This window comes from Camelus bactrianus, chromosome 4 (genome assembly GCF_048773025.1).
Source record: "Camelus bactrianus isolate YW-2024 breed Bactrian camel chromosome 4, ASM4877302v1, whole genome shotgun sequence".
Classification (NCBI taxonomy): Eukaryota; Metazoa; Chordata; class Mammalia; order Artiodactyla; family Camelidae; genus Camelus; species Camelus bactrianus.
The window spans coordinates 86,066,835-86,093,896 of NC_133542.1; the positions used below are offsets into that span (position 1 = coordinate 86,066,835).

General features: G+C 47.8%; 1 protein-coding gene across 5 annotated transcripts in view; it reads left to right on the forward strand.

Moving 5' to 3' along the window:
* PTCH1 (patched 1) overlaps positions 1 to 27,062 on the forward strand; it is a 68,873-nt gene that overhangs the window by 19,071 nt on the left and 22,740 nt on the right. For 4 of the 5 annotated variants that reach the window (XM_074363051.1, XM_074363049.1, XM_074363052.1 and 1 more), the window contains 13 exons: positions 9,358 to 9,547; positions 12,726 to 12,795; positions 12,899 to 12,990; positions 14,384 to 14,582; positions 14,885 to 15,006; positions 15,819 to 15,966; positions 16,759 to 16,890; positions 17,297 to 17,452; positions 18,151 to 18,249; positions 18,857 to 18,982; positions 24,417 to 24,535; positions 25,138 to 25,540; positions 25,956 to 26,265. In XM_074363051.1, the coding sequence (XP_074219152.1) occupies positions 9,358 to 9,547; positions 12,726 to 12,795; positions 12,899 to 12,990; positions 14,384 to 14,582; positions 14,885 to 15,006; positions 15,819 to 15,966; positions 16,759 to 16,890; positions 17,297 to 17,452; positions 18,151 to 18,249; positions 18,857 to 18,982; positions 24,417 to 24,535; positions 25,138 to 25,540; positions 25,956 to 26,265 (2,166 nt within the window). The remainder of the gene's footprint in view (positions 1 to 9,357; positions 9,548 to 12,725; positions 12,796 to 12,898; positions 12,991 to 14,383; positions 14,583 to 14,884; positions 15,007 to 15,818; positions 15,967 to 16,758; positions 16,891 to 17,296; positions 17,453 to 18,150; positions 18,250 to 18,856; positions 18,983 to 24,416; positions 24,536 to 25,137; positions 25,541 to 25,955; positions 26,266 to 27,062) is intronic. The other variant, XM_045504593.2, reaches the window with a different exon arrangement.

Below are 27,062 nucleotides of genomic sequence, written 5' to 3' on the forward strand. Positions count from 1 at the left end.
GGCCAGCATCTTTCACAGCCCCCTCGTGTGTCTGAGGAAGCCTGCTGGGTCAGTCAGCACACCTTCTGTGTGTACACCTCAGATTTATCGCGAAGCTGCGCTGGTGTTCTGTAGCACTGGAGGGGAGCCCACATTTTGTTGCCAAATAAATGGCCTTCCAGTTTGCTCCTAGTTTCTCAGTTTAAATAAAGATTCCACTAATGATAGTCCTTTGGAGGTGAGACAGTAACTAAGCACTTTGGGCTGCCCCTCCAGGAGGCTGTGTGTGACCCAGCTGGGGGCACTTCTAGGCAATTGGAATGCCTGGAAGTTTGCTGTACACCCAAATAATCGACTATTAAGCAGTCCTTAGAATGACTAGCTTCAGGGGTTTTAAAAAATTAATATGGAGGTATCTTGTGAGTTAGGAGGAAATGGAGTTTCAGTTTGGATTTAGGGAATTGTTGAAACAACCTGGAATAATATTATCTTGATTTTGCAAATCCATTCTGTGCAGTGATCTGAGAAAATTACTTTAAGAAACAGTGATGATAAAAACAGGAGTTCTGAGATTAAGGAAAATGTAAGCTTTTTGACTGTCTCCCCCTCCCCCCCAACTTCTTCTTTTTTGAATTCTCCCATCTTCCCCACCCCCATTCCCTTATTTCCTTTGCTCCTTTATTGGGGAAACCAGAAAACTTCACAAATTAGACATAAATATCACAGTGTCTTTTTAAACAGAAGCTTTCTCAAAGGTAAAATAACCCAGAATTCTCCCTAGCTACCTAAGAAATCATGCTTTTTCCTCTTACCTGGTGTTTTCCTCGTAAGGTTCATACAGCATTGTAAGAAGTTAAAAAGTGACACCATCATTTCAGTTCACACATAATCCAGAAAAAAAATTGCACATGTTTAATACTTTGCTTAATTGCAAACAAAGCTTGCAATTTGAGAGAATTGGGATTAGGGCTAAATATCTATTAACTGCTCTTTCTAGAGATTTGGGGAATAGGATGACCCTTCCCCCCCCCCTTTTTTTTTTAAATAGGCTACAGTTTCACATGGCTCCCAAAAGAAATCTCTCTCCCTTTTTGTTTCCCACACCAATTGATTTATCATTTTGCTTGCAAGCAGATCCAGAATGTTAGGGCAAGAACACACTCACTTTTTTCTCGTAACTTTTTTGTTGCGGACCGAAACCAGTTGACTTGAATAAATTTTTCTGAGGCCTGAATGTAGCCAGCAACGTGGAAAAATCTTGCCATTCAGGGCCGCCTGAATGTACATTTCAGCCACACAGTAAGCTGCATTGGTAGGCACTGGACTGCTAAATACAACCATTTTTCGCAGCAGCGAGTTAGACAGGTGATTAGCATAATTAGCACCGAGCAGCTATACATATGGTAATGCTGAGTGTGTAAATGCCAGCTGCGGTGTAAAATTTATGTCAGGGGTCGGCAGGGCTGTGCGAAAGTATTGTGTTCCAGCTGCAGGTCAGGGCCGCCAAAGCTTACCTCCTTTTCTCTTGTTGGTGAATACGCCAAACAGAAGAGAAAGACAGAAATATAACAGATACGGCTTTGATGGAACAGCCCGGTTCTGTGCAAGAGGGACTGTTCTGTAAAACACACACACGTTGCACACACTCACACACACTCTCTACAGATTGTGTTTCCCCTTCATGCAGGGTCCACACGAGTGGCGGCCAGGATGGGAGGTGTGGGGAGGTGAATGGGCCAAAGGATTTCCTGGGAGGAAAACTTGCAGTCAGTGAATTTTTAAAAGGAGTTAGGAGTTTGTGCTTCTGGTTTTCGCCCCATCCTCTTGCCTGCCCCCTGCCTCCTCATTCCCTGCACGACTCCTGCCCACACTGTTTTCCTCCAGGCTCACCAGGACAATCTCCCCTGGGTGAGCCCCCGCTTGTCCGTCAGAAGAATGGGAATTGACCATCGTGGAGCTGTTAGCTTGCCTGGACCATAGTAGGATTCCGGCACTTGGACCCTCTTCCCAAACTTCTTGACTGGTTTTAGCAAAGGGCTGGAATAGAAGTTTCCTTGTGTTTGGTGACAGCTGTGCCTACCTCTCCATGGATGGCCACTATCAAACCCATGAAATTCTTTAGAGATAAGGAAAGAGTCGTGCCACATTCTTGTTTGGAAAGGGGACAGTCTTCAGTGGCTCACATCCTTCAAAATGCATAATGGGGGTGTGGCCATTGCTAGAAGGGATTCATGCACTTTTGCTCTGGAAGCATTTTTTTCTGCCACCTCCCACCCACCCCCACTTTTTCGGTTGGTGGCTGTGAGGAGTGGTGATGGTGACAGAATATAGTTCACACCACGCTGACCTGGTGATGGAACTTCCTCACTGCACCAGGGGGTCCTTATGCGTCGGCCCCTAATCCAGCTAATCCTGGTGGCCACACAATTGTGAATGTGGCCCCCAGTGACGTGCGTCTCCCCGCGCGGAGGCAGAGGGAAGGGCCGGTGCGGGAGGGAAATCGGGCCAGCATGGAGTTCCGCAGGGGCAGGGGCCGGGGCCAGGGAGCCTGCGTGCGAAGGCGGGGACCACATTGTCTCCTTCCCTGGGCCTGCTCAAGTCGGAGGCCAGTGAGGGGAGGCCCAGGCCAGATAATGGCAAGAACTGTGCAGAGTGGAGGGGTGATGTCAGCTCCACGGAAGCTGGGAGAAGGGAACTGGGGTTAATGTTATGCAGCAGCCTGAATGCCTCGATGGAGAGCCCGCAGCCAGAGCCCGCAGCCCGAGCCCGCAGCCTGTGCAGCCTTGCGGGCGTTTGACTTTGTTGCTGTTGGGTTGCTTTCTGTTTTTATTTTTTAAATGAAGCCATCAGGAGGCCTTACCTGGGAACCTAGACCCTGACGACAACATGCTGTCTCTGGTCCCTGGGTTCTGCTTCCTGGTCTGGTGTTGCCTCTGGAGGAGCAGGCTGCTCTGTGTCAGGCCCTCCTGGGCTCGCTCAGGCCCTGCAGGAGGACAGAACTGGGGTTTGCAGCTGCTTGCTGGTAGCACTCGAGCAATCAGGTGAAGTTATGGTAGGACCTGGGACAGTTCACAGTGGGCAAGCATGCAGTTAGGGGTAAGGCCGAGCGCCACTCTGCCACGTCCTGCTGGAAGCCAGGAACATCCTGGGGTCTGCAGGCCTGACTTCACTCGTCAGCTTTGCGTAGGTGGGTCACAGGGCTTCCTGACAGATGCAGTGTCATCTTGGGAGCTGGTAGCCCTGTGAGAAACACCAGGTCGGGGGAGCTGTGGCTGGCAGCAGGTCCAGTGTGGGCAGAGCGCTGGGCTGACCTGATGGTGCCCGACAGGGCGAGCGGGCGGCTTCAGGGAAAGCCATTCAGAGGAAGCAGCCCGGGTGGGAACAGATGGCACCACAAACAGCTGGTGTGGGGGCCAGCAGGCGCATGCTCGGAGCCACTGCTCCGCCGCCCTGGGCCCTCCTGGTCCCCTCCCCTCGCGGTCCCCGGGGAGGCGTCACGAGGTGTCTGTCCTGCTCTTCTCTTGTTTTTTGCGGTTTTCATCTCACTGGGTTCACTTCATGAAGACAAATTCTCCTTGGGCTGTCTGATTCTAGCATTTTCCCATGGCAACACCCAAGGGCACAATCCCACCAGGGGAAAAACAGCCCAGAAGCTTAGGCAGCAGTTGGCTAGTCATGAATAAAAGAGATGAGTGGAAGACTGACTAAAACTCACAGCCCAGGAGTTTTCAGCCAATTGCCCGAATTACTGAATCTTCCTTTTTTTTTCAATTTAGAAAATGAGTTGGTGCTAATAATTTTGCAGTTACACCCTTTTAGAGATTTGTGCTTTTTCACCCTCACAACTAATCACAAGATTGAAAGAAAGACCTGAAGCATCTAAGGGGGGAAAAGAAATCTCTCTAGAGGCTGTTAGATAATTCATGGGATTAATCAAATGCAAATGCTCCACTTGCATATACACAGACCCCATTTTCCTAATTGGACTCTGAGTGGGTACTTTTCAGGCTGAAAGGGTCATTTGTTTTGACTGATTGACTTTTTGAGGCTTTGAGGAGAATTAATATCTTATACAGATGACTGCCTGTTCCCAAGGCTCTGTATGGAGGCTGTTCATTCATTTATTCATCTGACACACTGAGTGTGCGCCGAGGTGAGTGGGCAGCGGTAAGTGCCTCCCTGAAAGGACTGGGAATTTATTGGGAAAAACAACTTTGGTTGGTCCCTCAGATTATCTTGATGTGGACCACAATAAGCTTTTGCTGAAAGCCTTTTGCATGAATGCCACAGATGTTTATTCAGCTCTGTGCGAAAGGCTGTGCGGAGGGACCGTACAGCGGGAGAACACCATGAGGGGAATGTCTTGTGTCTGCTGTGGACGGAAATAGCCTTGGCCCAGAGGTATGGACCCCTGAGTGGAATGGCTTCCCACCTCTGATGGCCCCTCTTCACCTTGGAAAACTATGCTCGGTTTGATTTGGGGAGGAAAGGATCTGCAGAACTTGATCAAGAACCTCTTTGCAGAAGTGATGCTTCGTACGCCACCTCTTTCAGAGAATTGGTTTAAGCCTCATTTTCTGGAGAACAAGATGGCAGAATTTGCAGGTAAAGAGGCTTAGGGCTGCTTGTTCTCTGTGTGCCCTCACCTCTCTGCCCCCTCCAAGACAGGTACCTGTGGGGACCAGAAGAAAATGGGGCCCATCCACTGCTGCCTGGGGCCGGGGGGGGGGGGGTCCTATGAAAAAAGCTGTCTCCTCAGTGGTGGTGAAACATCTGGGAGGCAAGGTTGTTGTCCTTTAAATAAAGCCATCAGTTATTTGTCCTGTGTAATACTTCAGCACATTCTAAAAGCTCTGTCTGTGAGCTTACGCTAGTCTGGGGTGTGGAATTTGGCGCTCCTGGACTCATTCTCAGCTGATGCTCAGAGTCCCCTGAGGCTCGCAAGGCAGTTGGACTCAGGGTTAAAGGCTGGTTCCGCCTCCATCAACTGGCAAGTCACCCAAATTCTGCAGCTGTGTTTCCTGCTCTGTAAAGTAAGAGTGATGATATATGCCCTGGAATAAACAAATAAATGAATGGACACCTGCCCAGCTCCTGGTTAAGGGCTTGGGAAATTTCACATAATTGTCAGTTCCCACACCGTCCCATGAGGTTAGTAGTAGGATTTTTAATCCTCTTTACAGGGAAGGTTACTTGAGGCGCAGCTGTATCCCACATCTCAGTGCCTCAAGTGGCAAGGCTGGAACTCAGAACCCAGGTCTTCGGATCTTCTTTCGCATTGCCTTCGGTCCAACCTGCCCCAGCTTAATCGGGAAGTAGCACAACATTTATAAAAGGTGAATAATGAGCGTGACAGGCTTTGCAAATGGGAGGCACCGCACAAATGTAAAAGGTGGTTTTGTGTCCCAGGATCCTGAGTAACAATTTTCCTGAGCCTTGTTCAGAAAGCTTGGTTGTTATTTTTTTGTTAAAGTTGTTGAGTTGGGAAGAGGGAAGAAAATAAGAGAGGACTTCAGGATATGATAGAGATACATGTTTTTGCATTGAATTTGCTTTCAGTTCAGATGCCTTGATTATCAAGTAGCTTACCTATTTTTCTTTTTGTCACATGGGAGTCTTTATACATGTTCATTGCAGAAAGATCAAGAAATGGAGATAAACCCCCCAAAAGGGAAGCGGGTCGTTCATAAACCCCCACCCAGCTTCACGACTGTTCACGTGGCTGTCAGTATACCTGCCTCCGTATCACAAATGCTGCATCGTATGGGTCGTTCTGCTCAGTAGTCAAAAATGACTGTGCAGCATTTCACGAATATAAGATTGGTTTTAAAATAATAAAGGACTTTGACCTCAAATGGTAAAGGGAAGGGAGCAAACCATTGCCGCAAACCACACATGTAACTTCAGTCACTTGAAATGGGTTCCGTGGGGCTTCCTGAGAGCACCGTGTCCCCCTGGCTCCCCCTGGCGCGTAAGAAAGCCACCAAGATAAGGAACAGCTCGGGGCCATCACTCAGCTGTGGCTTAGGATGGGCCTTTGCCAGGGTAGCAGAAGTCGGGTGAGTCTATAAAATTGCTCTGTGTGTTTCTGGTAGCTTGTTCCTGTGTGCCTTGGGTGGATACTGAGGTAAGACCGTGTGAACCCTGTGCAGTTTGTGGCCCAAGCGCACCTGAGAAGGAGCTGAGTCTACCAGAGCAGCCGAGGGAATGACATAATTATGGTCTCACCACGCTCCAGCCGAGCTTGCTTTCCTTCTCTCCCTGCAGCACGCCAAACCGAGGGCTCTGCATTGCTGGTTCCTCTGCTCAGAATGCTGTTCCCTCAGCTCTTCAAAGTTAGCATAAACATTTCTTCCTTTTAGGTCTCCCCGGGCAACTTCATTTGAAGTGCTCCACCCCCACCCCCACCGCTGGTAACTTGCGTGACATCACCACCACCTTGATGTCCTCCGTGGCCTTTGGCGCCCCGGAGAGGTCTGCTTGGGTATTGCCTACCTGCTTCACTGGCCGGCGGGGCTCTGGGAGCTGTCTGGTCCACGGCGGGGCCCCATCCCCCATCGCGTGGCTCGTGGCACCCGCCCCCCTCCCCCCGCTTGCTGGCCGAGTGAGCCCTGTCCCAACCATTGTCAAGGAAAGTGGATATCAACCAAACCTTTTTTAAGCTGCTGAATAGTTTTGCAAAAGCATTCATATTTGGTTATATAAAGGTGAAATATTAAGTAAAATATGGCCACATAATACGGAAAAGTAAGTCTAATATAACAGTACTCCAAAGTAGGCTACAGTAGAGCTGGTTGAGGAAACTGTAGAATTCAGCGTCCTTCAAGTCTGGCTGCGAGATCTGCCTGTGGTGATAGTCGTCTTGGTCGAAACTGGTTGCCACATTAGCCGAACACGCATATTTATCACTAGAGGAAAGAGATGGGAGAGTGAAAAGGTTTTCAATTCCTGAGACATGACAAATACACCGCTTTATTAAGATATATGCATTTATTTAAATAGACATCTTGAAAATTCTAAAGGTGACGTGGAATCCCTGAGGTACGTTGTATACCTGGTAGGAAAGTGGTGTCCTTTCTGAAACCCGTGTGATAAATTACCCGACTCGTTCTGAGACTGGTCTAGAAGAGTGTAATTTTAAGTTCTCGGGAGCACGAACCTTGCATTTGATTTTTGGGTTTGTGTGGACTCTTGTCTCGGGTCATCACTTCAGCGGTTGCAGTTACAGGCAGCTTCTGCAGGAAGGGTGGGGCAGGGTTGGGTCTGTGGTCCCGCTTTGGTGGTATTGGTTTTGACCTCATGGTTTTCATTCACCTGAAGTTTTCAGCTGCAGTAAAGGTAAAAGGAAGTACGCTTTTGTTAGAATGAGAAGTCACTTGCCGTGCCAATGCTGCAGGAAGCAGGTAGAAATACAAAATGATTTATAGGTGTGGGCCACTGATGTCACATAGCCAGAGAAAAGCTTTTCAGAAGTGACCTGTGGCCTAATAATTGCCCCCCTCTTTTTTTTTTTTTTTTTTTTTTTTTTGCCTGTAACAGTTTTTCTATCTCTTGAGAATATGCATTGAGTATAATTCAGTTCACTAGTTGATTGGTGGAAATAATGCATTGTGATTCCTGCCAGAAGGAGCCAGACCCTGCCTGCAGGCAGCTTTGGTGGAGGGTCCTGAGCAGGCCTGTGCATTATAATAATGTAAATTCATCCGCTGTTGCAAGTTGTTTCCTCTGTGTTCCTGTGGTCTTTCTTTAAATTGATTGCAAGTTCCTCAGCAATTGTCTGGGGCATTTGTCACAGTTTTCTGCAGCGTCTGAATACTTTTTATAGCCAACTGATCATTTCCCTCCCTCTTCCCTTCCCTCTCCCCCTCCCCTCCCCCTTCCTCTTCTCTCTTAGACACACACGTTCCACCTCACCTCACAGAGTTCCACAGTGGCCTTGGCCATCTGCGTGAACTTGCACCCATGATCCTGCCAGTCTGTGATTCTGGGCTAGTTTTCCTAATGAGGGCATGATTTGCTTTTTAGCCTGCCCCCTTGTTTATAAAATATGCCAAGAGAACTAAACAACCCGCCGTTCCCAGTACTTATTTACTTGCTCAAACCAAATGTTTATGTCCTTGAATACTAAACTTGAAGAAAAAGGCTTTCTCCTCGTGGGAAAGCTAAGATGATCACTGACGGTTCTTTCTGGAAGATAGCTGAAGGCCTGCTTTTCAGTAAACATTCAACTTATGGTGCCTTAGGAAGTGGCGTGTGTGTGTGTGTGTGTGTGTGTGTGTGTGTGTGTGTAGAGGGAGGTGGTGAGGGAGGGTTGTGAGGGTGCTCGAGGAGCCTCTGTTTGCTACCCCTCCAGACCTTCCCTCGAAGCCCTTCCCTTTCCCCGTGTTGGATCGGAGCCCCCTCTCCAGGGCCTCGTGCCACAGTTCGCATCCCCACACTGGCCCCTTGAGAAGTGAAGCTCATCCCGCCCTGCCTCCCAGCCAGCCGCAGCACCCTGTGCTTGGCGTGTTCTAAAACCCTCACTGAGATGCAACTGAGGACCCGAGGAAGAGGACAGAAAGGCAGTGTTTACTAACTCCTCTTGTGCCTCGCTGTGCTGGCTTCCAGCACGCCTGCTGGAGCAGCTGGGGCGGGGGTTCACGGTCAACCCCGGGAGCTTCCAGGCAGCCGCCCCCAGGCGACTCAGAACCTGGCACCTGTGTTTCCTGGATGCTGCCCAGGTGAGCCTGAGAGAGCCGGGTCCCAGGGCCTGCCCAGGACGGCCACGGCTGCTGAGTTCCTTCCTCTCAAGTGGGCTTTCCCGGTGCACATCTGACACGAATCACATTATCTGTCTTCTCCTGGCAGGTTTTGTGCTAAATACACATTTGCCACCTTTCCTTGTTTCTTTTTCCAACAAGGAGAAACATTTCCTTGTTACCTTAGCCAGATTATTTAGGAGAAGAGTGTAAATTGAAGCCATTTATCTTGAAATGTGCTGCAGGGGCACATTGTTTATACAAGTGAAAGAAATTGTAGCAGCGCGGGGTATTTGGTCTGGTCTGCAAGGAAAAGGTGTCTCAAGTTTTCCTTCCCCCTCCCCCTTTGTACACATGGTGTGTTAGTTAGAAGGTGCACGAAGCACGTATGCATTAGGTTTGCGTGTGTGACAGGCAAGACCATTGTTAATGGGTTTAGTGAGTATTTTTTACATGTTTATTATTGGAAATGCCTGCATTGCCAATCATAATAAAGTGAACATTACCCCTCAAACGTCAGCCATAACGTTTGCATGACCAGAGTTTATGTATCGAGTATCCTGCCCCTTTTAGCGAGATAACAGAACATGAATTTGTGGGGATCTTGCTGTTCTAAATGAAATCTATACATGTTTGTCAGTTGGTGGACGAGTAAGTCGTGAATTAAATTATACCCGCCAGAAGATTGGAGAAGAGGCTATGTTTAATCCTCAGCTCATGATTCAGACTCCCAAGGAAGAAGGTGCCAATGTCCTGACCACAGAAGCGCTCCGGCAGCACCTGGACTCGGCGCTCCAGGCCAGCCGGGTCCACGTGTACATGTACAACAGGTGAGTGGGGGGAAGAGCCCGCTGGGTCAGGCCCTCTTGATTTAGTAAATAAGGTTGCCCTGGAAATACACCTGGCACGTTAGTTCAGAGTGTTTTCTAGTGAAATGATTTTTTAAACATTTTTTTTATTGAGTTATAGTCATTTTACAATGTGTCAGATTCCAGTGTAGAGCACAATTTTTCAGTTATACATAAACATACATATATTCATTGTCACATTTTTTTCACTGTGAGCTACCACAAGATCTTGTATATATTTCCCTGTGCTATACAGTGTAATCTTGTTTATCTATTCTACATTTTGAACTCCCAGTCTGTCCTTTCCCGCCCCCTGCCCCCTGAAATGACTTTTTTTTAAAATGTTGATTTGTCCTCGAGTTTGATAACAAATGAATTACATTACTTTGTAATGTATTCTTGGTACTTATCTTGGCACTGTAGCCAAATGAGTATCAGCCTTCCAGCAGCCATTTGGGTGGCTGTCCACCCATTCTGAAGATGTTTTATTGCTTAAGAGACTTTTGGAACAGTTACATTTTAAATTGCCTTTAGTCAACTCACAAAAAAAACCCAGAGTTTTGGAACAGTTACATTTTAAATTGCCTTTAGTCAACTCACTCAAAATAAGGAAAACTTACTTCTTGTTACTTTGTATTCACTATAGGTGTTGACAGTTGGTTGTGTGTCACAACAAAATAAGGGGCTACGCAACAAAATATGCTGAATTCCTGGGGGCAGGTAGGCAGAGTAAGGTGGATTCACACACTTTGACAAAATATTACCCTTTGGCTTCGTAGCTAACTTAGCACTGCTGCGGGTATAGTAAAAGCGTAGGAGGAGGCCTGCAGTGAACCCATCGGCCCCTTTTCCCTGCCTGTCCAAAACAGTTACTCAGGGCAGGGACCACATCTTGTCCATTCTTGAACCCCAGCACTTAGATCAAGCAGGTACTCAGAGAGTTTGTTGACTGACTGACTCTGGTTTGATGAGTTTAAACTGGGTCATCTCCCTGAACTGTTGAGGTGACTATCACTAAACCCTATTTTCAGGGGACCATTGGGTTGGCGTTAACCTAGACTTTCAAACACGTCTTAACTGGGTGGCCGGTGAGTATTGTTTTTTCACAGAAGTGAGGAAGCGGCAGGGTAGACATATCCAGTGGTCAGGGAGAATGAAGGGAGGAGAATAAAACAAAAATCAGTACTTGTTCCTGCAAATATCACCTCCGCTCTGCATGGTCTTCACTGGATTGGCTCTAAGACCCATCCAGCTGGAGACAGAAGCCCTAGGGCCCCCGCATGACCTGCGACAAGTCACCTATCTTTGACATACTCTTGTTTCTTCATCAGTAAGCCGAGTTTCTGATCATGTGTGTGCTGTAATCCTCAGGAGGTGACCAGAGCAAGATCAGATATAAGATCGGATATAAGTATGTCTGAAAGGGCTATGGAAAACGTAAGGCGAGGTGGTGTGCTTTGGTCGGGCAAACACGGCAGGAGGGCCCAGCTCTGCGTTTCCCAGCACAGCGCTCCCTTCCCAGTCCGTAAAGAGCTCTGTAGGGGGAGCAGCTACCCAGTGCAGTTGTGCAAAATTTGCAAGTGGAGGCCCGTACAGAACTTGGAAGTGGGTGTCCCTGGGCCACTGTACGCATGCCTGACACAGTCTTAACAGAATGGGACCCTCCCTTGAGGGGGCTAGCTGGTCATTGCACACTTACAGAGAAAATCTGTGCAGTGAAATCACACTCTTAACACTGCGATGGGACCAGAGAACTTTTATGCATTGGCGTGAACTTGAAAGAACACCTGAGTTCAACCCATCTCATTTTTTTAGGTGAGAAAACTGAGAATTAGATTAATTAAGGCATTTGTCCAAGTTCATCCAGTTATTAAACAGTAGAGCCGGGTTTCCAGCCCTCTTCTGGCTCCACGCCCGGTGGTTTCTCTGAAGCACAGCCCTGCCCTTCTCAAGCAAGTGTGAAAAAGAGTTAATTGATCAAGTCATACTGAGAACCTACCCTTGCTAGACAGTACGTGTTGTGCTGCACGGAATTAAAAGGCTGCGCGGATGGGTGGGTGGTAAGTGAAGCCTCCTCTCAGGATGGACTAGTTAGGGAGAGGAGAGACACCAATACGGAGAAGTGTGTATAAAACCAAACACAGGTGGTCCCTCTTGCAGGTGCTCCGGGGTCGGGAGGGAGAGCAGACCAGCAGTGCTCTAGAGGTCCGGAGAAAGGGGGCGTTTTCAATAGCACTGATGGAAGCAGCTTAGCAGAAAGGGAGCATTTCAGCCGGGCGCCGAGGGATGGATGGACGGAAGGTGCCACAGGGAAGCGGGCAACGTCCAGGACGTTCTTTTGGGTGACTAATAAAAGTGAGAAAGAGACTAATGAAATAGAGCAGTTTAGACATTTTTTAATTTTTAATTTTTGTTTTCTTGGGTTTCCCATCCCCACGCTTTCCTAATGTCCTCTTTTTTCGAGTTAGACTCACCTCTAATGCATTCAGAGGCATGGGCTTATCTGTAGCCCTCTTCTAGAGATAGCAGAACTCCGTAATAATAAATGATAGATAACAGGGTAATTGTTGATCAGCATATTTCATAGAATTTCTCAAGGACAAGAAGAGACGACTGTAAACTGAGAAAGCAGTCTACCTGGCAGTGTTGTTGGCAGCATTTGTGGTTAAGAGCGGGAAGGTTCATTTGGAACACTATCTGTTAAAAAGGACGTTTTCTGCCAGAAAAAAAAAAAAGTGACATTTTCCCGCCTGAGTATATGTTACTACATTATAAACTTTACTGATTTAGCCCCAACCTGTTCTGAATTTGTGATAATTCAGCTCTGAACGATCTGCCCTGAAGTTGCTTTAATGTATGTAGAAAAGCAGATTAATGGTGTAAACAAGATTATTGGGAGAACACTTAAGAAAACAAGACTTTTCAAGTACTTTGGTAGCATTCATTTACATAAACACCCCACATGTTAATTGCAGTTGAGTATTATCTATTCATTAAAGCAAGCTTGTTGAGGCTGTTTGGCAGAGCTCTGCGCGTCTTGACAGGTACTTAAAAGTGATAAAATTGCAGTTCTTTCTATATGTTCTGTAGCTCTGGTTTTGCACGGCTTTCCCAACTTTATTACAATAAGAAATGTTTGTCTCTGCTCTTTATTCTACAGGCAGTGGAAATTGGAACATTTGTGTTATAAATCTGGCGAACTTATCACAGAAACAGGTTACATGGATCAGGTATGGTTTCTTTCTGTTTGCAAAAAAGATTTCAGAAATCTTCAGACACCTCTGTGGTATACGTTAGCCTAATGCACGGCCTGTCCTTTTCAACTTTTGACAGATAATAGAATATCTTTACCCTTGTTTAATTATTACACCTTTGGACTGCTTCTGGGAAGGGGCGAAGTTACAATCTGGGACAGCGTACCTACTGTAAGTGTGTGATCTTGTTTTCTGATGTCTGTGCTTTCTAAACTCTAGGATGGTTCTGATGTTACTTTATCATTGTTTATTCTGCTTTAGTTTTGAACAAGAAATAAAAACATTGAAATTCCATGTGCATTTTTTGAGTGAATAGTTGGAGGAGAGGGCACTTCAGCAGACTGTTTTTCCTCTTTTCAAAAAAAAGTTCTGTAGGCATCATTAGATTTCATTCACTTTTACCAGCCTATTTATATGCAAATAAATGCAAATTACTTCAGAGTATGTGTGATTTTTAACTCTTTAAAACTGTTTGCAGTTTTGCAGACCAAGCACTTAGGTAGGCGTAGCTTTTTTTTTTTTTTTTTTTAGGAGAGAATTTATTAGTGGGTACATGTCAAAACTAAGATTTTGAGTTTAAGATCTTCCTGTTAAGTAAAATGCTAAACCTTTCTTTGGATCACATTAATGACATTTAAAGGGGAAATTCGCTCTCTTTGAAGGCCATGGTAGGGGATGCTTCACTGTTTAGCAGTTGAATATTATATACACTGCACCATTTAAGGAATAATTGTTAATCAGTGTAGACGTTTTCAGTTAATTATGCAAGAGTTAGTGCTTAGGTTATTGTTTGTGTCCTAGCTTGCACATATCTGCAAAAGCAATTTGTGGTGGCCATACCCTGACCTTCAGTGTACAGTTTTAGATGGGAAATAAGGGGTTTTGTGTTTTCTGGTTGGGAGATTCTGAATAATGACTTCAGCCTGGTTAAGCAGCTACAGTGTGGTTTGAACCACATAACAGGCAGCCAAAAGCCTTTCTGGTCTGTCAACAGCACAAATTCAAAAGTGAGTGTGGGGGGAAGTGGCCTTGACGGCGGTGATGGCAGAGGCAGCAGGGGGCCTGCGGGGTTGACTGCCAGGCTGTCAGAGAGAGCTCATAAGTATGGGATTATTAAAGGTAATGGAGATCAAATATTTTGATTGATGACATTTACAAAACATTTATTAGGCTGGCAAGTGCTAATTTGACATTGTGATTTCCTCTCCCCCCACAACTTAATTTGGGGTCTCAGTCTTCTGCTTGGAAGCACCCATTGGCTAATTTTGTTTTTAGCTATTAAACACATTCCATCAGCAAGTGAAGATTCTTCAGTGCCTTTGTCAATTTCTAAGCTCTGTAAGCTCTCTGCTTGCCATCTTCGTTCATGGGTTACTTTGCTGATTTAGTTTGCATATAGGGACCCTGGGAAGGAGCACTTGTTGTTTTGTGCCAGGATCCCAGAATTAGAGCTATGACCAGAGAGCCTCACGCAGTCCAGATGCAGGAGGTGCAGTCTTGTTATTTGACTGAGGGCTTGGGAGCCTCTCTTTTTCATTGTCTTGCCTCCTAATTTCTTTCACAGAGGTAAGCCTCCTTTGCAGTGGACAAACTTTGACCCTTTGGAATTCCTGGAAGAGTTAAAGAAAATAAACTATCAAGTGGACAGCTGGGAGGAAATGCTGAGTAAGGCTGAGGTTGGCCATGGCTACATGGACCGGCCCTGCCTCAACCCGGCTGACCCAGACTGCCCTGCCACAGCCCCGAACAAAAACGCCACCAAAGTAAGCACGGCCCTCAGTGCCCCCAGGAGGGGCAGCGGGAAGGACTGGATGTCTCCCCTCTCCCCCATTTGTAGCTCTGTTATTTTCATATTTAAGATTTCATTCTCAGTGACGCTTTTTATCTATGCAACCAAGTGTGTTCGTAGAGCGAAATTTTGCTGTAAGATTTGCCGCACGCCTCTCATTAGCCTTGTTATTAATGTTCTCCCTGAAACAAACAAGCCCTAAATGCACTGGATTTTAACAAGGCATGTGACCTGCCTACTAATTCCTATAATTATGTGGCTGTCTTTTTATTTCAGCCTCTTGATATGGCCCTTGTTTTGAATGGTGGATGTCATGGCTTATCCAGAAAGTACATGCACTGGCAGGAGGAGCTGATTGTGGGTGGCACGGTGAAGAACAGCACAGGGAAGCTCGTCAGGTAACGCAGCGCGCGGGGGGAGAGGCGAGCCAGCTAGTTCCCGTGCTTTCCTCAGAATCCACCTACAAGTGCATTTGTGTCAATACTTAACTGTTCTCCAAGCTAGCTGTCTGGTGTCACGGAACATTAGAAAATATCAGTGGACCAGACCAGCCCCCAAAAAAGCACCTTGTGGGGAATTTTTCAAGAGCAGATGAGTCATTTTCATCAAGACTGTAGATAGTGACCCTGGGGTGTTAGAAGATCTGCCCATGGTGCAGAAAATCGGGGCAGGTATAAAGTAGGCAAGAGGCATTGGTCATACCCTGTGGAGTTAAATGATCGTGAGCCCAACTCCGCCACAGCCTGTTAAAGGAAAAAGACCAACGACTGATGGCTAAACAAGAATTCTCCTCTGTGCGCTTGCGGACTCCGCTCTGTCAAGTGTCAGGCACTCCGTCTGCGGTTGCTCCCTCGGGAGGGCCGTCGTCTGGGATTTCTGCACTAGCCAGTGTGCGGTGCTGAGCCCGGCGTATCTGGTCAAGCTATCTGCTTCTCTCCCCTTCCTGTTTTGTTGAATGGAAGCTGAGAAAGGAAATTGCCTATTAATTTAATTTGGGGGTATATCTGTAAAAGGTTTGTAAGGTTACACCTTTAATATGGTACATCAATCTATTAAATAAAATAGCCATCCAGGTCTCATTTTAATGGAAACCTGTGCGCGCAGAGGGCAGAATGGCTGCGGGTGAGCCGGGGCGCTCGGTGGGGGTGTCGCGCGGTGAGAGCTGCTTCCTGGGGATGCTGAATGGGGTGCCTTTTCCGCCCCATCACAGTGCCCACGCCTTGCAGACCATGTTTCAGTTAATGACTCCCAAGCAAATGTACGAACACTTCAAGGGGTATGAGTATGTCTCGCACATCACCTGGAACGAGGACAAGGCTGCAGCCATCCTGGAGGCCTGGCAGAGGACATACGTGGAGGTAAATGGCCAGTGTCTTGATGCCCTCTGAATGTGGGTCCAAACCCCTTAGTCACTAAATGCGTCATTTTCACGTTTTAATTAAAACTTTTTCTTCTCATTAGAACTTATTTTAGAATGGATCATAATTCTGGGAACTTGGTGGCATGAAAACTTTCTCCTCTTGAAAATCATACTATCTGGGTGATGCTAATTCTAATTGGGATGGCCTAAAACGTTTTGAGTCACCAGTTGTGAACTCCAGCACTAAGGCATAATAGTGTTTGGGGGAAAAAAAAAAACAAAAAAACACTTGGTTAGCAAGAAAAGGTGTCTGGAAAACATTAGCAAGGCCTGGAGTCTGCTCACAGCTGCAGTCCCCTCGGTTAGGTCATGTGACAGAAGCTGGCCTTTGTTTCCCAAGCAGTGACCTCTGCTGAGCTGCCTGCGACCTTTTAAAAGTGGCAGCAAATGAAGGGGGGAGGCATGCCGTAAGCATGGGTTGTTTGGGACTGGGGGGGAACTGATGGCCTGCAAACCAGTCGTGGAGTTTCGGAGACGGGAGTAGCCGTCTTTGGAGCAAACTTCAGTTACCCCAGGGCAGCGCAGCGCCGCGCCGCAGTCTCGCTTGGTTAGCAGTAGACGTCATCGTCCCAGGCCCAGGGTAGTTCAGTGTTGGTCCAAGTTCAGACCTGAATCGTGTAGGGGAGAAAAGTGGGGGTGGGCAGAGGGGACACGCCACCCCGGGCTGGGATAGCGAAGCTCCTTGTAGCTTTAATCCCACCTGGGATCTGTCTGTGCGCTGTGACCGCAGGTGGTCCACCAGAGCGTCGCTCAGAACTCCACTCAGAAGGTGCTTTCCTTTACCACGACGACCCTGGACGACATCCTCAAGTCCTTCTCCGACGTCAGCGTCATCCGCGTGGCCAGCGGCTACTTGCTGATGGTAACAGTCCGTTCGGTTCTCCTCGGGGTGTTTCGTTTCGTTTTTTTCGGTTTTTGCCTTTCCATGACCGCTCCTGCTTTTTAACTGCTCTTAACGCACACGTGCATCCAAGACAGAGAGAGCTCGGCTTCATAACGGTTTAAAAAGTGGTCGTGTGAAAGCATTGATTCCCATTTGCGGTTCGCCCACCTTTGACTCGTATCATCTCGTGTGATGTCTTGTAGTGTAAATTTTTGTTGTTGTTGGATTTAATAAGTTCTACCCTTTGATCTGGGGTGATGGGTGGGGGAAAACATTAGAATCCTTACACATTCTAATGTTTGGCTTTTGTTTTGTGTCTCCCCTCCCCCACCCCCTCCTCCAATTCCCCGTCACCCCCCGCCCCCCCCCACTGTTCTGCTTGCAGCTTGCCTATGCCTGTTTAACCATGCTGCGCTGGGACTGCTCCAGGTCCCAGGGCGCCGTGGGGCTGGCGGGCGTCCTGTTGGTTGCACTGTCAGTGGCTGCAGGATTGGGCCTGTGCTCGTTGATCGGGATTTCCTTTAACGCTGCAACAACTCAGGTACTAAAGGAGCCACCCGTCCCCTGTTCGTTGACAAACACCCCTCTCCGAGGCTCGGCCCCACCAGCCTCCTGTGTGTCCATGTCTCCCAAAGGGTCTTCCAGTCCTTTCCACTAGGATACCGCATTCCTCAGGGGAGTGCTGTCTCTAAATGGACCACTGGACGGTGGGCAGGTCTGAATGGGCCTGTTGACTAGGCAGAGATGCTCCATTTATCAGTGGCGTTTAGACGATTTAGGAGAGCGGTGGTTCTCAACCCTGAGCATCACTTGGAGGGCTTCTGCAAACTTTTTAATTGCTGGGCCCCATCCCCAGAGCTTCTGCAGCAGTCCATCTGGGGTCGGGGTGGAGAATCTGCATTTCTAGCCAGCTCCCAGCAATGCTGCTCTAAGAATCACGCTCTGAGAACCACTGCTTGTAGATGAGTTAGATTCCTTATATGTATTAACTTAAAAAAAAAATTATTGCGCATGGAGCTTAGACATAGCAACATACTAGATCTACTGTGAGCTAAAACTGCTAGGCTCTGGGGATTTAACTGTCAGATAAAACTAAGCTCTTCTCATGAGTTCATGTAAGCTGTCCTTCGGGTGGCTACCGGGGGTGCTGGCGGCAACGTTGTAAATAGCTTTAGAATGATCAGAGTTGGCCCTCGTGGGTCTAACATCACCGCTCACTGTCCCCTGTTTTCACTGCAGGTTTTGCCATTTCTTGCTCTTGGCGTTGGTGTGGACGATGTTTTCCTTCTGGCACACGCATTCAGTGAAACAGGACAGAATAAAAGAATCCCTTTTGAGGTAATAGAAAGACAGAAGAGGGAAGCTTTGGGGACAGCAGAAGCCCCTTTTGCTCCTGAGTGTTTGGCCTTCCATTTTCCTCAGTCTGGCCCAAGTCAATATTTCAGTCCCAAGTTAGATGACAGGTTACTAGCTCTGAACAAGTAAAGTAAGTAAGAAGCATCTCAGGACACTTTCTCCAAAGTTCGTATTTGTTTCTTTGGGGTTTTTTTTTTTTTTTAAACACTTTGTCTTCATTTCCCATTGCCCCTTTTTAATCATATTAAACCTTTACTTATGGGGTGTGGGTAGAGCTCAGTGGTAGAGCACGTGCTTAGCATGCACGAGGTCCTAGGTTCAATCCCTAGTCCAAATAAAAGAAAATTAAAAAAATTTTTTTTTTACTTAAATCATCACTGTGCAGCTTTGTGCTTTGGATACTAATAACCGTGAACCACACGTGACTGTGTAGATAGCACTGAGAACGTTTTCCACGTTGGTGCTGGCGGGAAAGCCAGAGGTGGTCCTTGCTTGTTCCCCGACGGCAGCACTGTGCACCGCCGCGTCCGTGCACTGTCCCCGCGCTCCGTGCTCTGTAGCTCTCAGCACTGTGGTTTCTCGTCCTCAGGACAGGACCGGAGAGTGTCTCAAGCGCACGGGGGCCAGCGTGGCGCTCACATCCATCAGCAACGTCACAGCCTTCTTTATGGCCGCGCTGATCCCGATCCCCGCCCTGCGGGCCTTCTCCCTCCAGGTGGGTGACTGAGTCGGAGGGGACCTGTGAGCCCTGCACTGACAGCGGGCCCCCCGGGTCTGCTTCCCTCCTCTGCTGTGCGCACGGGCCCACCGCACGCCCGCATTTGGGACTCTCTCTTCTGGATGGGGCTGCTTTAAGCAATAACCCTGATACTTCCTCTGAAAAAGTTCTAGGGCTCTTTGTTTCCTTTCAAGCCCTCTAGCCCGGAAGCCTGTGGCCTGGGTGTCCTCATGGCCCCGTGCCTGCGGGCATGGCGCTCTCCTTTATAGTTAAACTGAGGTGGTACCAGGGCCATTCCATGTGGGATGCTAGTCAGCACCGGCCCCAGGTAATCACGAGGCCTTTGGGTTGGTCCATGGTGCGGCCAGCGCTTGGCCATCCTGCTTCCAAACCCCACTCTGTTTCTGTGTCTCCTCCCCTCTCCTCCCCTCCCCTGCTGGCCACCCTCTCTTGACTCCCCTAAAGCAGCCCCTGCACAAGGCATTTGTGGAGAGAGCGAGCAGGCTTCTCTGACAGCAGGATGCAGTTGCAGTGTAGCCCCAGCTGGGCGATAACTTAAACTGAGCGTTGGGCACCACTGTGTGAGGAGCTGTTGGCCAACCTCTGCCCACAGTGGTCCCTTGGCTGCCCTGGCTTGTCACCTCTCCTTCCTTGGTCCGTCTCTCCTGTCCCCTCCTCTCTTTCCTTTTGGTTCCCAACTCCACTCTGAAGCTGCCCAGGAAAACTCAAGAATTCCTTTCTGTTTCTTACTCAGAGCAATGCGGTTCCTCATTGCTCTGCTGTCTCCTTGCAAACCGGGCCCTTTCACACCTAGAGGCCACGGAGACATTTTTCCAAACAAAGAGCCGGCTTATGTGAACATAGTCATGGCGAGCTCCCTAAACTGGGGATGCAGCCGGGGTCCGTCCTGCGCTTGGTGTGAAGTCCTGGCATTGCTGTCCCGATGCTTGAAACTCACAGGAATCCTGACATTGGTCGTCGCCGCAGATGGAGAAGGCTGCTTGACCAGTTAAAGGCGTGGCCTTCCTAAGCCTGCAATGGTTTAGGGTTTGGATATCTCAAGGATATTATTATTGAGGTTTTATGAATTAAATTCAAATTTTGAAGCTTCAGCTGTTTTCCAAGAAAGAGGAAGGCTTCCCGTTTTCTTCCTTCCTCTCTGACGGTGTCATGGTAATTCATGAGATGGCCAATTCCTTTTTAAAGGAAACCATTTTTTAAACAGTTACTACATTCAGCTTTTTCATATGCTTTACTCCCTTTGATCACCAAAACGTGCTAAGGGTTATGACCAGGAAGAGAAACTGACTAATCATAGATTAGGTTTCTATTTATATTTTTGTCAATATATGTTCAGCTCCTTTTCAGCCTTCATAGATGAATCTCGTTTCACTAATTACCGATAAAACCCTGAGTAACTACTGATCCTGCTGTGTTTGGGACACCAGACTTGTTTGCTGTTTAGATTTTGTGTGCATCGCTACAACCACCAGTCGTCCCCCCCGAAAAGAAAAATACTAGAAGAAGATTTTCTCATTTTATTGCAAATATGTATATAATAGAAATAGAAATAGTGAGGGGATAAATAAATAATTTTAAATCTGAAAGTGGGGCCGAAGTTCAAAGAAAATGAAAATGTATCGTAACGGCTCAGTAACGTGGAAGATAAAGATGCTCACTAGTTTGTGGCCACAGCTACCGTCTTACAGCGCCTTCTGCACAGGCTGGCGTGTGCGCGGCAGCCTTGGGTACCTGCTCTTGCCTCACGCACGGCAGAGTCCGGTGTCGGGAAGTTGCCTTTTAACAGCGGGACCCTCCCTCCTGCCTGTCTCCTTCTCTGCCTGCCGTTCCCCTCGCTGTTCTTCACCTGCTCTGCCTCACGCCCCTTCTTTTCTTCTTGCCCCTCTCTCTCATTTTCTCCCCTCCCCTCTCAGTACACTCTGGTGAGGCATCAAGGCATACCCCCCTTTAATGATATCCCACGGTGTGGTGGTCTGAAAAGCTCCATGAGTTTTCCTTACGCCTTTTAGAAAATCCAGGACACTAAATTCTCCCAAGGTAAGCATCTGACTGAGATGAGATGAATATTATTGGTTTTGCATTTCTATCCTAAAGCACTAGAGTTATCACTTTAGAACATTGCATCAACAGCTTCTAGGAGTCCTCATTTATGAAAGAATGGCTTCCCATGACACTGGCTCAACTCTATCAAATAAACAAAACCAAAAAATGAAAGGAAGTTGTTTTGGTTTTTTTTTAAAGGGCATGCCATGATTTTTGCAGCAGCCATCAGAAATTTGACACTTGGTTCCCTTTTAAATGTATTGACATTCGAAATTGACCGTTTCGTAGCTTCTCTTCCCTTTGGTGAACTGTGTTAAGTGGTAGCTTCGAGTAGTCATTTGTGTTTGCGCTTTTCAGGATGTTACAGATTAAGCATAAAAATGGACATGTCCAAAGTTGTTCTGTCCAGTAATAAACCCACGTGACTTTAGAATTTTCCCCTGGGGAGCTTTTCCAATTTTGTACCCTTACCAAAATAATTAGAAATTTTTTTCCCCAGAGAAACTGTCTTAGACCTCCTTGTCGATCTTCATCCCTCTGTCCAAATGCCACTCTATACCAGAAAGCAGTGGCACTGTCTGTGATTCTTGGAGAACCAGTGCCCTGCACTGAGGCTTTGCTGGTAACTGAATGGTACTTGTTCGTCAATAGAAACTCCCAGAACAGAATGCTTTATTGTTACAGATGGCGAGAGGGTTTAGACGAGGGCCCCTCTGGCCGGGGCCGGTTCCCCTCTGCCCTGCAGGTGTCTCCATGGGGCCACGCATAGGTGCTTTGCTGGAGAATGGGGCATTCCTTTAAGCACCGCATTTAGGGTTGATTGATGGTGCCAGATCATCCCCATCATCTTTTCAGATTTACTTACAATTTCTTAAACCCTTCTTTCCTCTAGCAGTGACATTTCTCCCTTACTGAGAAATCCTCGCTGTTTGTTCTTACCATTTCGGTGCATTTTAGGGGAGGTTGAAGTTCCACTGTGTTATCAGAAAATGTTCTCCCTGCGTATGCAGTAAGTCGTTGGATGGTCAGTTTTGATGGGAAGCTACCTTGGGTTTCTCCTTTCATTGCTCCGTTTCCACTGCAGAGAGACCGAGAAGGAGGCCCATCGATCGCCCTTGTCTGATGGACGAGGCTGGTCTCAGATACCTTCAGCTGCCACTGCAGGGAGCATCAGTGTTGCTCCGGCCAGAACACCTGGGCTGCCTGCACACACCTGCACGGCTTGTCTTTTCATAGTCTCTGCCTTCGCCCTCAGGAACTTCTGTTTAAAACGGGATACCCAGCGTTTCTTGTCTGCATGGCACTCCTGAATTCCAAACATGACTGTAATAAAAAGGAAAGACAAAAGGATGCTACCTCCAGGTTAAATTTTCCTGGAAAAATCCTCGAGGATCAGACCTGTTCTTCCCTGTGGTCTGGTTGGTCAGAAGTCCTAGCCCTGCCCCAGTGTCCCATGTCTGTCCCCTCAGGAGGTGACCGGATCTAACAGGAAGGCCCAGGTCCCTGTGGGGCTGGGGACTAGTTGAATCTGATTTACTGGGTGACCTTCCTCTGCACCGCAGGGTCTTTATTAGGTAACAGCCTCAATAGCACACTAGCGTCTGCCTCCCGGATGCTGTAGGACTCAGGTGAATCGTGTGTGATTTAACTGCCTGACCTCCCGTCACTCCGTCTCCTTTCTCATCCCCCAACAGAATTTTAAACCCAGCAGCGCTGCCTGGCCTGTGCTGGGTGTGTCCCTCTCGGAACCACCTATCAGATTCCCTCTGTGTGTTGCGTCCTTCCTCCCCGTGCCCCCCAAAGTCCTTTTTTGTCTGCTCCATCCCCTGAGAAACCTTCCTCGACCACCCTCCCACCCTACATACTCCCCCCACCGCGTGCTCCCCCTCCTCTGCAACCCTGGCATGCTCTTAACGACTTTTCATTTATCAGCACGAATTGTAATTTGTCCATGATTGTGCCTGTCCTTGAGAGCAGGATTTTGTCTTAACTGTCTCTGTGTCTTCCATGCCCAGGACAGCGCCCTGACTTTTCCAAGTATTTGTCTCTTAGAAAAACCCTCTAGTCAAAGTAGTGATCTGTTTATAAGCCTGTTAGGCAGGCCTCTGAAGTCCCTTACATATGTTTGTGTGGTCATTAACATGTTTCATATATTTTGAATTGATGAGGTTTTCAAGGCAGGCTAAGAAGAGAAGGGTGAGGTCATTTTTAGGAGACTCTTGGTTACTTTTTGGTTTTGTAGACTTGATAGAAAATCAGTTACTGAAAAGCATCTTTCTAAAAGGTGGGCTTGGTAGTTCCGCTTGGGCATGAATTCACAATTACTATCAAAAGCCCCTGGCGAGGTTCTCCTCTGATAGGGTTAGGTACCAGCTGTCCTCAGGTTTTATTCCTCACCCTGAGACGTTTACCCATTTTGAGAAGGTTTTTTTTTAAAACTAAGCAGTTTTTTTGAAAAACCTCCTAAAAGCTTTTATTTTTCAAAAAAAATAAAAAAAAATTCTGGTGTTTTCTTAGTTCCTTAGCATCCAGTTGCACTGTTCCTCCTGCGGCTTCTTTCTGTGCCTTTCTGGAGGGGAGAGCCTTTTCAGCTGTCCTCTGTTGACTTTCCCCTGTTAACAGCCCAATTGTGTAATTTTTACTAGGTCAGCAGGAGACTTGCCAAAGCAACACAGAATGTAGGCCCGTGTTTATTCTAGGTTATGGAGTGACTTTTGAATCTGTACTTGCTTATTCTGCACACTGGAATCACACACAGGAATTTCTGCTTTAACTCTCCTTGACCTTTTACGTCGCTCCGCTCACACCCCCGCCCCCTCCCCCAACCAGGCGACTCCGGGGGCTATTTGGAATGTGCCTATTAAAAAGCTGGGGTGGGGGGACGTGTTTGAAATTTTATTTCGTGTTTTCAAGGTACCATTTTGATATACTCAATCCACTTTATACGTAAATTTGCTAAGTGTAAGAGCAGGGCTGCGGGAACGCTTAGAAACATTCTAAGAAGGAAATTTTTTTTCTTTTTGTTTTCAATGAAAATGTCTCAAGCATATTCCCTGCTCTGCCTTTGTAGACCTGGTTTGGTTGCGAGAAATGCTGATTTAGTTCCTCTGTTTGTACCCTGCGGGCTCATGGAGTGACCAGAGATGGAAAGGGTCAGACTGGTGGGGGCCCTCCTGTCCCAGCCAGGTAGTCTCTTAAAGATGGAAGAGAAGCAATGGGGTGAGAAACTCCAGCATCTATTTCAGATCTAAGCCCGGCAACAGGAGAGTGAATGGCAGACGTTGTGCAAAACTGCTTTATTTTCAAAGCAGTCCTCTGACCAGGAGGAGATGTATTGGTGACCTCTATGTTTTTTTTCTGCTCTCAGGCGGCCGTAGTAGTGGTGTTCAATTTTGCTATGGTTCTGCTCATTTTTCCTGCAATTCTCAGCATGGATTTGTATCGACGTGAGGACAGGAGATTGGATATTTTCTGCTGTTTCACAAGGTACATTTTCTGTCGGCCATGGCCTTTATTTGTGGGGGAAAAGAGTGGTAATGTTTCGAGAACCTTCTAGTCTGTGAACTTGGAAGGAAATGTAGTGAACAGTGTGACGGAGGCAGGGGACATGCTTCCTGGGGGGAACCCGGGGTTCTCCCCTCCCCTGGCTGGACGTTCTCACAGCCTTGAGTTTTTGATACACAAGATCAATGAGGCACGCATCAACATTGCTCATTGCTGGGAGTGTGTCTTACCTCTGTGGATTAGGGCGGAACAAAGATTGAAAACCACCATCTGGGAAGAACACAGCCCCGTGGGTGGTTTGGTTTGGGGCTGTTTTTTTAAGGCATTATGCGTTAAAGAGTTTCGTCAGCAGGTAACTTGATTTTTGTCAGCCAAATCCAGGACCAGCCATCCATCTGGCCTCCTTTGGCTCACCTGTGTCTGTGTCCAGACAGACAGACCAGATGATGTTTGTGGAAGTCCATCCTATGCTTTGCTCCTACACCAGAGCGGTGTAAAACGGATACGATCAGTCGTTGGCAAAAATGAAAGCACATTTTGCCCGTTTTGGGACAGCATCGCAACCCATCTCCCCCTCTTTTCAGCCCCTGTGTGAGCAGAGTGATTCAGGTTGAACCCCAGGCCTACACGGAGGCTCACGACGGCACCCGCTACAGCCCCCCGCCTCCCTACAGCAGCCACAGCTTCGCCCACGAGACGCAGATCACCATGCAGTCCACGGTGCAGCTCCGCACGGAGTACGACCCGCACACGCACGTGTACTACACCACCGCCGAGCCGCGCTCCGAGATCTCCGTGCAGCCCGTCGCCCTGGCCCAGGACGCCCTCAGCGGCCAGAGCCCCGAGAGCACCAGCTCCACCAGGGACCTTCTCTCCCAGTTCTCCGACTCCAGCCTCCACTGCCTCGAGCCCCCCTGCACCAAGTGGACACTCTCATCTTTTGCCGAGAAGCACTATGCTCCATTCCTCTTGAAACCAAAAGCCAAGGTAACGACCGACACAGAAGACGCCTCCTGGTCTTCACAGCATACCAGAGCAGGCTCCTTTGGGGTTCATCCCATTGCTTCTTGGGGTGTGACAGATTTCAGGCCCCCCCGAGGAGTCAGTCCAGGTAGAGTGGGGAACGTTTCATGAGCCCGTCTTCTACAGGAGTGAGTCTCTCTGGGGCGAGTGTTTCTCTGAATTTAGATCAACCCCTTACATTCTAAACACTACTCTTCATGAGCGTGTGTAAGAGTGAAGTGTCTATGATTTTATGCTTTTCCTTCTGGGAGAACCACCCGTACGTGCCCCTCCAGGGCCGTGTGATGGTAAAAGGCACAGACCACACAGCTCACCTTTGTCAAGGACGAGTCGGACCCGTTCCTTCAAGTCTGAGCTCCTGCCTCTTACTCTGTTGCAGGTCGTGGTGATCTTCCTTTTCCTGGGCCTGCTCGGGGTCAGCCTTTACGGGACCACCCGAGTGCGCGACGGGCTGGACCTCACGGACATTGTGCCTCGGGAAACCAGAGAGTACGACTTCATTGCTGCACAGTTCAAATACTTTTCTTTCTACAACATGTATATAGTCACTCAGAAAGCGGACTACCCGAACATCCAGCACTTACTTTACGACCTTCATAAGAGTTTCAGTAATGTGAAGTATGTCATGTTGGAAGAAAACAGACAGCTCCCCAAGATGTGGCTGCACTACTTCAGAGACTGGCTCCAAGGTAAGACGCTGCGGGAGGGCCCTCGTCCTTTGCACACGCTCACCGTTTATTTGGCCTCTGGTACCTTCAGTGTCCGCAGGGTCCCCTGGTTCACTCTGTTAAGGTGTCGGGTCACAGTGTGACACTGACACGTTTCATTGACTTCTAAGCGTCGCTTAAAATTCTTACATAGAATGTTTCTGGGGCAGCTCCCAAATCTGGGTTTTGCCTATCAAACGATACAGACAATTCAAATGGGCGATGTGGACACAGCCATGTTGGTTCATCCAGTGGGCCAGCCGTGCCGCACTGGTGAGGGATGCTGAGGGCAGGTAGGGGAGTGTGTGTGGGTGGGGAGGGCTGTGTGCAAACTCTCTAGTTTCTGCTCAGTTCTGCTGTGAACCTGAAACTGCTGCAAAAAATAGTCTATTCAGAAAATTTTAAAAAAGAGTTTATGAGGACACAGTAGGAGATGGAAAAGTATGTTATAAAATAAGCAGTTGGCTGCTTCCTTTAGTCTTTTTGTTTTGGTTTTGGGTGGCTATTTGGTGACCAAGTGAAGTCCAAGTGTTGATGGGATTTCTGTGCAGATTCGCTGCCAAATGATAGCTTAGTATACCGTTAAACGACTTTGCATCATTGGTGAATGTAATTTAAAATCCCATATTTTGATCTTTTGATTTGGCCTATGAAGCGAACATAAATGCTTCACCACATCTCACAGTATTTCATAAATAATCCAGTCCTGCTGTGAAATGCCTGAGCTTCTTACCTCGTCTTCAGAGACACTTCTAGGAGGTGGAGTGAACTGAAGAGAA